The sequence below is a fragment of the Colius striatus genome, chromosome 12, assembly GCF_028858725.1.
Source record: "Colius striatus isolate bColStr4 chromosome 12, bColStr4.1.hap1, whole genome shotgun sequence".
Lineage (NCBI taxonomy): Eukaryota > Metazoa > Chordata > Aves > Coliiformes > Coliidae > Colius > Colius striatus.
In genome coordinates, this window is record NC_084770.1 from 13152627 (window position 1) to 13167047 (window position 14421).

The window sequence follows — 14421 nt, forward strand, 5'->3', positions numbered from 1 at the left end:
ATAGATTAATAAACAATTTGCAAAGAAGCACAAAATAAATTGTGTGAAGAAGTCTTGCCCAAGTACATACTATCAAGACTTCTCTCACTTGTATTGTAAATGTCATTCTTCTTTCTTGCCTAATCCAGAAAACTGAGATTACTTCTTTTTTCTGCTTTCTATATAAATAATCCTGGATATAATTAAAAACTCCTACAATACCTGCAGTAGAACACCCTCCATTATTGACTGATTCCAAAGCAGACAATTTACACTATTCATAAGAAAACCACATCTCAACTGGAATGTATAGGTTACTAGGTAAAAATTGGCTGTTATTTTTCAGTTACACTAATGAAAAAACATTCTAATGATTGCAGCATAATAAATTACTACTCTTTTCCCTCCTGGTTAATAAAGAAAAATTGACAGATTTTTTTTTTCCCCCCACTGTACAATTTTCAGTTTCTATAATATAAGATGAACTTTGAGTAGGAATAAAAACAGGGTTCTTGACTTTTTAAATTGCATGTTTTTTCTCTAAATGTCAATGAGTTTTATGAGTATTAACTAATGTTCTCCCTGGTATCAAGAAAGTCAAATGATGTCTCATTTAACTTTTTGTTTGAAAATGTAGATATCCCCAGAGATCTTATTTATCTCAACTATTCACTTCATACTAATGATAATTATGCAATATGTCTAAATACTGCTTCCTGAAGACATTTGCCATCAAGCTAATGTGCACATTACTTCAGAAAAATCTTCTAAATAGAATTAATTATACTTTTTCATTTGGCTGTGTAATTCCCACGAAAACTGGTATCCCTAGATGGAAAACCACTTGAACTGCATTTGCTTTTCATATATGTTCCAGTATCCTTACGATTCATTGAAATCAATTTCTCACTGTTGGTGAATTGGTCCTGAATTGTTTCAATTTCGTAGTGTCAGTAACCTGGCACAACAAATGAAAACAGAGCAAGAAAGCCTACACCTATCACAACTGCCTTAACTTCCTCCTACCAGCAAACCCCAATCTGGTTTGCCTGCAGTTCTACCACAGAACAAAGTCTCTTACTTTGCAAGGAAAGTCTTTATGTCTTTAGCTTAAGCTTTTACTGCAGTCTTTTGTGAAAAGATCTTATTTCCATGCACCTCCTGTTCCAAAGCTAGGCTAGGAAACATGTTCTCACTGAATAAGCAAAGAAAGGAATGATACCCAAGTGACATACCACAAGAATCTAGACCAACTTCATTTTTTTAAAACAGTTTTTTGAGATGATGGGAATCAAATACAGCTATTTCTACACAGTTTATTTTCAAATTAACACAAGTACAGAGTCACCTGCACATGATAATTTAAACACTGCAAAAAGTTTGATCTTGCTGAGAAATTAGAGTATGTAGTGGATGCTACAGAAAGCCTACATCTCCACATCCTTTATTTACGGGAGGTGAAGGTTACAAGAATATTATAGATCTTTTAAGATTCATCCACAACAACAACATTTATGAGAAACAAAAAGAATTACCAGATGCCAGTAAAACCCTAAATCTTCTCCTAGTGCACAAATTAAAGTTTACAATAGCCCCAATATTAACTTTGGATCCTTCATTGGTTATGGATTCTCAGTTGATCCTGGTGCATCACTTCACTAAGGCAGATCCAAATTGACTGCATGCCTTTTTTACTGGGCAGACTTCTGCTCCAATTACTGATCGCTCAATTATTCAAAAACTAAATCATGCAACTTGATCTACAAAGGGACAACATTTAATCAGACACTTGAAATACCACAACATGCCTTGAACACGCAGATGAGCATGTAAAAGCAATGCTCCAAGAGCTACATTCGTTACAGTTCATTGCAAGCCAGTTAGCAGTTACTAATTAAACACATCTTCTGAGACATGAATTTCTGGAGATTACTACTTGTTCTCTGTGACCTCCATTATCATTTAAGTGCTGTGAAATTGTCATATCAAGATTGTATGTAACAATGCAGATGTTCTTTACACCAGACAGCAATCTAAGCTTCCATAAAATTATGAAAAGGCTTTTGACATTATTTCTTGATCTTCTATACACTTTCTACCCTAAAGACATTTCTTCAGTAATGCAACTGAACAATAACAGCACCTAGCCACTAAACTCATGTTGTTCCTCTGCCAGATACATTATCATCATATACTCATGGTTTTACATCAGACAGAATGTTCTTCCATTATGCTAACAATAAAATAAGTGGCAGTATTAAATCTATTGCCAGATAAAAGCCATGTTCAGCTAACACAACAGTCTCTATTTTTCAGAAGAATGTTTTCAATGCACTGAAAACTCTGGTTTATACTCATAGTAACGCCATGCAAGTGACCTCTCAAGCTCACACTCAAAACTGCACTCGGAACAGAGCATTCTTCAGTCTCTGTTTTTTAACCTACGATTCCTTGCTGCAGTCAATCAGGCAGTGTCATCAAGCCAGAAAGGCAGTGTTTAACATAATATTTGAATCCTCCTTCTGGCCTAAGAAACATTCTATTAGCTACATCACAGGATATGATGAAGACTATGTCAGCACCACTGCATGGAAAAACAATCTTTCTGCAAAAAGGTAAATTGCACGTGAACTGGGATTTGGTTATTCTTGCAGAGGCATGGGCAGATGAACTGTGCTGGCAGAACTTACAGCACAAGAAAATTCAGGATGATGCTCAGCAAGACTGCAGGACAGTAAAACTATACAATTTGCAAAATACTGGCTGACAGCTTTATCATAAATTAGGAGAGTGACTACAACAAACGGACAGAAGGGACTAGGACAGAAATAACAAGCAAACAGTGGAATGCTGTGTTGCTGACATCCTTGGCACCACAGCACATTAGTTTGGTTATTTGGCTGAAAATGCACATCCCTTTTCCTTGTCCATCAACTTTTATCTTCTTCCCTCAGTATTTAGTAATACCTTCTGGGCACAGTATTTCCTTCTTTTGTTTTAAAATGTGCTCAAAATAGAAGGTTTTAGAGAAAAAAAGCTGACTGTGGTTTCAACATTTAACTGTAGCCCAAACACAGTACTTGGATACCAGCTAATATTACACATTTCAAAATACATTGCAAGCTACTTTAGATAGCCAAAATCTCTTAAGTTTGAAATATTACATGCACTTACCCCGGGGAGATTAAATGAATAGCCACCAGCTCCACCCAACAAGCATATTTAGTGGATATTGGCAATCCAAGGACACTGCTGACTCTTCCTGGATTGTAATGATTGTTAAGAACTTTCAGAGCAAATAAGACTCCTGCAAACAAGAACAAAAATCACATATACAGAGAAGTACTTGTGACCAAATATTAAAGAACTGCAAACAAATGAACTACTGAAGCTGAAGTACCATGCAGCTTCACAGCACCAGAGTTTACTGTTCTGGCATGCAGCAACAGTTCCAAGCTGGTTTTCAATAACTTAAAAAAACCAAGGGGATAAAAAGTGACATATTTGTATAATAATCAATTCTAAAATGCTTTTTAAGATGCCTACTCACTGTAGCTATTCAGATATTCAAAGTAACACAATTTTAAAATGAGAACTGAAATGTTTGAGAAAATTATTGAAGTTAAATAAAAAGTTCCATCAGTGGAGAAAAGCCCCTAATGTCAACCAAATAACATGTGAAGATGAGCAGCGTGGTAAAATTCTGAATTAATGGAAACATCATCTTACATATACTCCAGAATCATTTGTTTCTGAAAAAAAAAATAGATAAATCACCTTTAATCACAATAAATGATCATTTATTTCTAATTGAGTCTAACTTTTTATCATGCAAACAACAGTTGATATGATAGAATGAATTCACATAGTTTACTGGAACTTTCAGAATGTTTTCTAAAAAGTTCCCATTGAGAGGAAGCTCACATGGTTTTCTGGCAAAAAGTAATTGAAACAATAACAAGTAAAGATTTAACATGGAAAGGAGAGCAAAGCTGAACATCAATACAGATTTAGTAAATAAAACATTGTGTGCAGATTTAAGGAGTTCATTGACTTGAAACTTTGATCTTCTAATTGAGAAGACCATTCATTACTGGAAGATGGCCAAAATCAGGTGGTTGGATGTAGGGGAATCTCTCTAAAGACAGGCATAAATACTTTCTAATATGAAGATAACAATTCTGAAGTGGTAGGCTTTTCTAGAACTCACCTAACAAGCATTATTGATATCAGAATATTAAAATCTTCAGACTTATATTATAAGAAAATATAATTCCACTGAGATGATCTGTTTCTTTGTGTTCTCAGGTAGACACTGCTGGTCACAAGAATATGAACTGAACCACATAATGTTCATACCCAGAGTACATGTTCTTAATTAAAAAGAAATGGATAACTTTACTGGCAACCATACCCATGCATATGGATGTACACCTATCAATTTTCAGCATTCAACAAATATTGTTATATAGTACCTATAACATATTTTACATATGTAAATTGGACTTCTAGATGCCTTACCTGAAAAACCTACAGCACAATGCATTTCATATGAAGGATCATCCAGAATTCTTGCAAGCATGAATTCCAGCACCATGTAAACAACTCCAATCAGCACTGAAAATACTGATATTATGTATGCAAACCATATGCTCTTAAGCTTTCTTTCCAGCATTATTCCCTTCCAAAGCATGGAAATCATGTTATAATATAAATGCCAGTCATCAGCATGGTGGATGGGAGAGAGCAGTAAACGCTGCCAGTTCTTTTTGTGGAAGCCTTCGTTTACACTGATACACACTTCATGCAGTGGTAGCACGGGATTCAGAAAGAGAAAAATATTCAGCACAAGAACCCCAAGGGTAACGGAAGGAATGTTCTGAAGTCCAACTTGAGAAATTTGATAAAGCAGCAAAAGCAGTCCAGCATTGACTCTTCCCTGCCTTCGCTGCATTGTTACTTCTTATTCAGACAAATGTGAAGGTGACTTCAATTTCTTGTCTTCTGTTTGAATCTAAAACCATAAAAAGTTTGGAAATTCTGAAAGAGAAAAAGACAGCTGCATTATTATATGTATACAAGGATGTTGAGCTCATTAATTTTGGATTCTTGGTTGGGGTTTTTGGGTTTGTTTTTTTTTTTTACACACAGCAAATTCTTCAAGCTAATCAGCTGAGATCTTTTTTAAAAAATCAAACAAAAATTTGAATGAGGAGTAAAAATCACCATTTTTAAACTGGCGGTAAAACAACAAATAAAAGGGATTTACACAGATAATCCAAACAAGCATTGTGAGAAAAACGAGTCAGCAACCTCTCTTTCTCATCTTTGGACAAGCTTTACTTAATCTGTAGAATTCCTACGTGTTCTAGCCATGTTCTCAGTACTATCCCGATACACTCAATTATTAACATTTCAGGAAGAGAACTACTTAAAAATTCTTCTCTGGTTTCAGTTTTCAGGCTTGCTATATAATTTTTTTCATGACCATTTTGACAATTTTTACAAATATTCAGTGCAAGCTAAGAATGAAAATTAGAAGTTACCATTTAAAAAAGTATCAGAGACACAGCTAGGGACTCCTAAATGTATGCTTTGAAAAGTGGTACTGCTTTCCTAGAGACTGTAATTCAAAGTTTATTTTAAAAGCATGTGATTGTTGTGATTCAGGCCCAGCTGCTCGTGGCCACTCAGTCCTCCTCCTCTCCTGGTTGCAATTGGGAGAGACAGGTAAAAATTCATGTGCTGAGATATGAACAGTTTAATAGGATCATGCAAGGAGAGAAAGAAATAGCAACAATAACATTAATAAAATGACGTATGAAGCAAGCGATGCAGAATGCAGCTGCTCACCAACTAGAACCTAATGCCCAGACTGCTCCAGAGCCACAATCACTCCTCTTTTCCTCAACCCCCTCCAGCCCCCTCAGTTTAAATACTGAGCATGATGTCATGTGGTATTGGATATGCCCTTGGCTAGCTCCCTATGTCCCCTCCCAGCTTCTTGCGAAAATTAACTATATCCCAACCCAAACCAGGACAATGATGGTGGGGAAAAAAAAAATTTGTAGGAGGAAATCTTATCCGAGAACAACACATAAAACTTCCAGACAGAGCAAAATATGAATCTCTGCCCTATTTATGTCAAATAACATGGAGGATTAAAAAGGGCTAGAAAAAGTCTAGATCTATCAACAAGTAGGGTTTCTATGAGAGAAACAGAAAGAGCATCAAGTTAAACTGTGCCAGCCTATAAAGGGAGGAGGAAGGAAACTGCATTGGCAATATAGCACAAGTAGAACCACCTGCAGAAGAAAGGAAGAGACACTGAATTTCAAGTAGGTGCTAAGGGCTACATCAACTTGGCCAGTATTATTTTTAGTTCTCAAAACTCTCCAAGGTGGCACAACAACATAGCCACTCTTCTGCATGTCTAAGAGGTCAGCTCTTTGCTGAACTGTAAAGATATGCAATACATTATTTCACACACATATTTCAACTAAGCAGAGCCAGGAAAACACACTTGTTCTTCATAACTTTGCTATCAGGTTTCAAATCAACTTCCTGAACTATCTAGATAGACAGAAAATTTGCATCTCAGCATCCCCTTCACCTTCATTTCTACTATGAAACAGAGTTGCTATTATACTAACTTTTTATTTAAATTCCTTTCCAATTTATCACATCAAATACTTCCTCTGTGAACATTTTTATTAGATAAACAGGCAACAATCTAGTTCTTCTGGAAGACAGCAGAACAAAATTACACCCTTATGAGAAAAAGGCAACAGCTCAAGATGCACAGTTTAATATTCCATGCTGTATCTACTAGTATTTACTAAGTTTCGTATTTATACAGACCATTGGTGTGCCTCCAAACATGTCACTAAACATTTTTCCTTAGGTATTCAGAGTATCATGAATAACCTCATTAGCTTACACCACACAAAATATGGGAGTACATAGAAAAGAAGGAAGTCACCTCTGAATTATGTTATCCTGTAAGAGCAAAAGGAACTATAAAACCTGCACAGGGCTGAACATCAAAGATCATCCAAGTAAGAGAAGCATATACTTCCATGCTAGTTCACACACAGTTCATGCCACTTCTAGTCTCTGGATTTCTCTTTAAATTGCATTTATACTTATTAGAGCACTTTAAGAGAAGGGAAAAAAAAAAAACACAACCCTGGTAGCATTCTTAGAACAACTGTAGTAGAACAGAACGCAAATAAACATATTGCCATTTTTTCCCATGGTCTAATATCTCAGAGATGCCACATAATACCTAAGTCTTGTTCAAAACAGTAGAAACTGGAGAAACACGCTGTACTAGGCCTCTTAAGCACAACTAACTACACTGGTGTCCTTAAAAACCAGTGTCTAACAATTAAACCAATTAACCACAATTTAACCAAGAGACACAAAGTTTAGTCCATACAAAGTTTAAATGAGCTAAGACCTCTTAAAGTATAAACTGATTGTTGCAGATGATAATATTATCAGCCTTTGACTTTTTACTGTAGTTACCAAAAAAGTATTTAGATAACAAAGTTTCATTAGTCATTCTCTTTCACCATACTACATGCTCCAAAACCACATATATCAACATCCTCAAACTGTTCTTACATGCATCTACCCAAACCTCTGACTTGTCTCGTACTACTGACACTGCTACATTTCTTCCACCACAAAACAACTGAGAAAAACTATTAGAATTTAGAAGTAGACATCATTCAAACACAAGTTATGTAGAACCCCCAAAATCTTGCCAGCTCATCTTGTTCAAATTGTCAAATAGTACAGTCTAACTTTTTAAAGTTTCCACCTCCCCCTTTTGATGCTTTTTAATTTCTAATTTAAATACTTTTACATACATGCACCTAGAAAAATAACTCCTCATACAGTACATATTTGTACAATAATGACCTAAGATGACTGGGAGTGCTTTACACCATGACTATAGCAGTGCTATATATTAGGGGTCATTCCCATTATTTGGAGCAATCAAAAACATCAGCCATTATGTGTTTGATTATAAAGGAAACAGATGCAAGAAAGACAACAGTAGTTATCTGAGAGCCTTCTGGAATGCAACTCACTTAAAATATACAGAGCTTTCAACTGTTATAACATTCTTCTTCAGCCTCTACTCAGTTTATTAGAAGTCCAATAGGGCTTGAAACAATAAAGCACTTATTTCTTTTCCTTTTTTGAAAACATGCCACCCACTTCAAAATGTACAAATTTCCAAAAGACTTGAAACGGACATTTGTCTCGCATCCAGGCTGCCACGTGTCTGCATTCTTGTCACCTACTCAAGATAAATGTCTGAACTAAACATTCTCGGAATTTGTTTGTTTGTTTTGTACTAACCAAGTGCAAAGTATTTAAAGTTTTATTTTTACTGTAAAAACATCATTTGCTTACTTGGCAACCATAAAATATTATGACTTCATATTACTGAAAAAATCATGTCATAAAGTAAATATTTTAGTAAATACTAGTTAAAGCTGTCTTTTTCCTATAGCTGTAATTTGAAGTTAGAGGAAAACAAATGTCCCTGTACCCTAGCTCCCCCTGCAATGGACAGAACTAGCCTGAAATTTTGATTTACGTTTATGTGAAGCAAGATCCAGCCCATTGCCCTTCTCCTTAAAAAAAGAGAAAATTAAATCCTAGGTTGTTATGAATAGACTGATACATATGACATCTCATTCTGCCAAGGGTGAATGCAGACATGATCTACAGATTTTGCCATTACCTGCATGTCACATCCCGACCTTCAGATCTGTCACCAACCTTCTCTCTATAACTGCTTTGTTCTTTTCATTGCTTTGCAAAAATTACTTGTAATGGAGGCAATTTAGCATTGTGTAACTCTTCACTGACAGGAAAAAAAATCCCAGGTCTTGCTCTTTCAGTTCAGATCAAGACTAAGACTTTGAGGGGAAATTCTCCATTGCCCCCACTGAATTCATTGGACATCATGGAATGACCTGGATATGCATGAACTGGTCTCTTCTCAGATAAAACTAAACCAGGAGATGTGTTCCAGGAAAGAATTAATACATTCCAGAAAAAATGAGGCATTCAGTCTACATATCCAGATCAGAGCTAGATCAATGTAAACACGTAAAGAGTGACGATCAGATCCTCAGTATAAACCATTTCACACTATAGATAAGCCTCAACAGGTCCACACTACTTGTCTATGAAGATGCATTTTCAGGGTACAAAGACTTATCCAAGTAAAGACTGAGACAGAAAAGTGGCTCCTAGGGCAAAAGAAGAGTCCTACAAAGGAAGCAGAAACAAACTGTAAATGCTTTTACTATTTCCCTCAAAATTTGGCAAGAGAAGGAAGACATAATAGGAAAAACAAACAATGCAGGAAAAAACTACAATTTTGAACATAATGAATCATCCTGTTAATATTTAATACATATGTCGTGATAAGGTGAACCACAAGCTGTCAGTTACAATGAGCTTTGAAATGTAGTCAATTACATAGCTCTTAACAAAAGACAGGGTTCTGACATAATTATAAAGGTAATTACTTTATAAAGAATGATTTCTCGATTAATCAAAGGTGTCTCTAAAGGGCATACTGTGCTTTCACTCACAAAGCAACACTGAACTTGAAACTGAAAAAACACGTTTCAGAATTTGGTGAGAAGTCAGACATCTGTAACACAAATGTTTTAAAACACTTCAAGTCAATAACTGCCTTGTTGAAAGGAGACAACGTTAAGGAGCAACGTTGAAAGGGGCAAAGTTAAATACCAACATAAAAGGACTGCATAAAAGACTACATCATAATGTCATTTTCAGTATGCGACAGTTTATTTAAAATAAAGTTTTCTGTGAGAATAAGGAACTTCCTCTGCCTCTCATCTCTGCTTCAGCATGTAAACTGAACGTGTTTTATAGTCCTTTAACCCACTTAAGTACTATGAAAAAGAAGCCCTTAATAGGGTAAGCTTTTAAGCGAACAACTTCACCTTAAAACTGGAAATTGTGTTCTGAAGAGTATGACAATTACTATACACAGTAAGATATATACCTGTTAAAGAATACATGCCAAGAGCACTTTTGGACACCTTATCCCAAAATGAGATAGCATTTGGAGGAAAGAACAGAAGGGACTAGGCTAAATCTCATACTCTGACTCATATCTTAAATATGACTATATGAGCCACTAAGCCTTTAGGCTCCTAACTGCTCCATTGGTTTGACTATTGCTAAAAAGAAAAATACTTGAAAGGTTACCTCTCCATCCTTCAGCTAAAATACAGTTATTCAAATTGTTTCATTGTAATTATTAACTTGCAATAATACTAGAAGTCCTGTCAATTTTTTACACGTTTCCATTCACAAAATAGATCAATTTACTTCATATTTATCATATATTTAAAATTAATTAGAATCAACATACACATCTAAATATCAGAATGAACATCCACTGAACTCTTCTCTAATGGTTATCATAAAGACCAGTTACAGTCTCTGTCATCATTTGAGACTACTACCATTAACTCAAAAATGTGTTTAAGATAACTGTATTTATACACCTGCCTTCGTTTCTAACATGGCATCCACTTCTAATTCAAAGTCCTCAAACTATTCAGTTGACTACAATGACCCTACAATGCAGCACAGAGAGCCAAAGAATTTCTTCAAGACACTCTCAGGAAGACAAACTTGAAAGGTTTAATTCTAGCAGAGGTCAATCTGAATGTCCAAATAGTCCTTTGGTTCTAAGGAGACGCTCCACCAGCACATACACTAGAACCAGCTGCACAATTGCTCTGTCAGAACTTCCCTCAGAGCCAACACAACAATTAGCACAGACTGGGAGACTTACTCTGGAAAATACATGGAGCATTTCGGACACCAACCAGACCCTAAAGCTGATGAGACACATTGCTGGCAATTTACACATTGGGCATTATGCAGCAGCCAGAATCTGAACAAAATGAGTGATCCCAAGTTACAAGAAGAAAAATAAGTTATAGAAGTTAAAAAAGGCCAAAAATATTCCTGCAGTAGCAAATGAGAATTGTTTTTTCATGCAACAGTCTTCAAACCCTCCTCAGTTTTTGAAAAAAACAGAAATTACTGAAAAGTTGTTTATGTAGTGATCCAGGAAATTACTGAAAATGTATTAATTATGTGACTAATATACCAATAAATTAACTCCTTCACTATCTTTCAGTTTCTCTATTATCTTTGATAGAAAACCACTGTGGAAGTGGTTTGCTCATGTGCCTCAAAACCAAAGCCTAATGTACGGTGAAGACAATTTACCTGTAATACATACTCTAGTGGATACTCTCTATTTCCTCCTCTGGAGACAAAGATCACATCAGTCTTATGACAGTGCAACATAAATCAGCTCCTGAAACAGAACAACCAAATAAAAAGCCTTTTCATGGTTATATAGCTTATTCTAGTTTAGAACCTGATTAGAAATAGACCATCAAAAGGGGTAGGTTTTGTTTACGTAAGTTTTTATATAAAACAGGTTCTGCTGTACTTGCCAAATCAGTACATCTTGTTAGTGCAAAACAGACAGAAAAAGCAGAAATCTTTACAAATTTCTGTAATTTACCTTTATGAAAGTCTACATTTTAGCAATTCTCCTTAGAAATTACTAAGTTTTCCTTCACTGAAAAAAAAATCCTGCTCTGTTCAGGACCTGTAACAGCAATGTGTTACAACTTCTGGCTAGAAATCTTAAAATCAACAGTTTTCTTTACCTCTAATTTATAGGCCATGTATAATCAAACAGATAAAAGTACTTTTAACCAAGTTAGGGTAAAAGGAAATGTGTCAATAATAATTTCTTTCATTGAAGTATCAGCTGTTGCTGAACCTCTGTGCTTGGTCAGAATTATTTTATCAAGATATTTTGAGGGAAGACATGGACATATTAAGCCCCTTCCCAGATTTGTGGAAGGAAAGAGACACAAAAGAGTTTGATAACATTCATACTATCCCCATCTCATAACTGAGTAATTAGTAACTACCTGTTAAAACATTAAGGATGTATCTACACATAATTCCAGTTAAAGAAGTAAAATAACCATAAATATCTATAGTTATATCAATGTACTGGTGAGAGTCAGGGGATATTACAATTTAACAAAAATACTTCAGAACAGTGTACTTCAAATCAGGCCACAGTTAAAGAGTTTTTACTTCATAGATGTTTAACTGCTCTAATTGGGGTCAGGAAGTTTGGGGGTTTATTACTTGATTGCAATACTTGCTAGTCCTAAAACTGGGTAATTATACCCAAGAGAGCATCCTCTTTTATCTCTAGAATTTTCTAATATAATTAAAATCAAGCAATCAATGCTTCCAACTCTAGTTCAGAAGTGTGAAGCACAAGAGCTTCTACAAGTTTAGCATACCTTAGCTACTCCTGCTTCCAAGGAAAAATGGTCTGCAGTTTGTAAGAGAAAAGGAGGACAGAAAGCTTACTTTCTAATAAAATCAGGTTTAAATAATATTGGTTAAATATACAAACAATTCAGAAGCATACACTTTCTAGTAGTAGTGTAGTACTAGTACATTAACTCTTTCCAAGACCTCGAATCTCTTCAACAAAATGCAGCTCCAGGAAGAACACCATTTTGCTATCTCAGGAAATGAAACCAACTCAGGTTTTCATTAAATACATTTTATAAACACCTGAAGTACTTAAACTCGATATTTACACAAACACCTGAAAGCTTACCAACTGCAGCTGAGGTTACATTTGTCCCTGCTTCGCATTTGATACAAGTGTAAGTTATTCACAGGTTTGGTTTGGGGTTTTTTTACCATTTTATCACTTCAACAGGGAAAGACAGGGATATAATTACAGTCAGACTTTAAAATTAGTTTATTATTTACATAATCTGCAAAAAATACTTAAGTATAGAATCATAGCAGAGACCAAAAAATGACTGTTGAAGCTAAGAAGCAGTGCATATTAAGGTGCCCTGCATTTGAAATTAGTTTGCTGCAGGACACTGATAAATCGGGCGTGTCTGGGGGATGTGCCCGGGGAACCAGCACTGCCACAGGTGATACTCTCTGAGGCATCGCTTCCTTCTGCCGTCTGAAAAGCGTTCCCAAGCCCAAAGCGCTACAGAAACGGGGGCAACACATTACGCCTGATAAAGTGTGAAATACCAGTTTTTCTTTGAGATGTCTAAAACTCACTTCACTTCCGTCAACTCCGCTCCGCCACTCGGCGGCAGCGGACGAGATGAACTCGACAGCGACCAACTTCCTACAAGCTGGTTCCAGAGAGCTACCGGCTCCAGGGGCAGGAGCCTGCCTGGCCCACACACCTCCCCGCGGCTTTGCTTCGGGGTACTGGACGCATCACAGGACAGGCGGCTCGCCGGACACGACGCGACGCCCCGGCCTCACAACCGCCTCCCACCCTCCGCCGGGGAACGGCGGACACCGCACTCCGGCGTCCCTCAAGCTGCCGCGGGCAGTCCGGGCCCTGCCGGCAGAGCCGGGAGAAAGGAGAAGGTGTGGGCAGGCGCTCCGAGAGCAGGCGGCAGGACCCGGTGGTCGCTCCCCAACTGCTGTCGCGGCGGCGGCCCAGGGCACCGCAGGCGCGCGCGCCCCCTCCCCGCCTCAGCACTCACGTTATCCAGCGCGCGCAGCGGCGGCGGCAGGCCCCGCCCCTCCGGCACACCACGTGACCCGGCCGCCACCACTCAGCGACGAGAGCGGCTGTTCCCAGCCCGGCCCTCGCGGCCTTCAGCAGCCGCGCGTGCGCGGGGAGGGGCCGCAGTGCGCCGTCAGCGCGGGAGGAGACGGTCTGAGGGGAGTTTGGCTTGGGCGGTGTGGGTTGGTATGAGCTCTGGCGTGTGGCGGCCTGTTCTGCTCAGGCCGTCGTGTCACCGGGAAGGGTTCCCCCCCGGAGCTGAGGCAACTGCTGAGGAGGGGTTCAGTGTCTCCTGTGAGCTTTATCAGCGCTGCAGGCGCGGGCGGCGTTTAGGCGGTACAAACCTGCCAAGATAAGGGAGAGTCTTAAGCAGTGACGAGGAGCAAGCCCACTTCTGAGCGAAGCCTCTCAGTGAGTGAGCTCTGGTGAAATACCTGCTCCAGGTGATAAAAGGTGTCCAGCTCCTCAGTTAGAAGGCTTTGAGTTGAGTTTATTCTAACAATGCCTGTGAAAATATCAGGTACTGGTTACCATTAAAACGTGTGATTGCGCTGTCTTTGAAAATGTCTTGCCCATGCAAACCAGTAACTAGTTCTGTAAGTTTAATGGTTAACCGCGTTCAGTTTTTTTTCAAGCATTAAAGGCAATTAGGTGAACACATTTTCACTTATGTGGAGCACTGGTCGCTAGTGTTAAGTAGTATACCCCAAATTTGATACAGACATTTAGACTATGAGCTTTGTTATTAATGTTCAGCAGGAAAT

The 14421-nt window shown here is 37.7% G+C and overlaps 1 protein-coding gene across 5 annotated transcripts in view; it reads right to left on the reverse strand.

The window, feature by feature from the left end:
- Nucleotides 1–13944, reverse strand: part of RHBDD1 (rhomboid domain containing 1) — a 34845-nt gene extending 20901 nt beyond the window's left edge. For 2 of the 5 annotated variants that reach the window (XM_062005580.1, XM_062005576.1), the window contains exons 1-4: nt 13195–13944; nt 11290–11380; nt 4501–5019; nt 3154–3286 (exon numbers count right to left, since the gene is read on the reverse strand). In XM_062005580.1, coding sequence (XP_061861564.1) covers nt 3154–3286; nt 4501–4933 — 566 coding nt within the window. In that variant the 5' untranslated portion in view covers nt 4934–5019; nt 11290–11380; nt 13195–13944. The remainder of the gene's footprint in view (nt 1–3153; nt 3287–4500; nt 5020–11289; nt 11381–13194) is intronic. The other 3 variants (XM_062005577.1, XM_062005578.1, XM_062005579.1) reach the window with 3 other exon arrangements.
- Nucleotides 13945–14421: the final 477 nt, after the last annotated feature.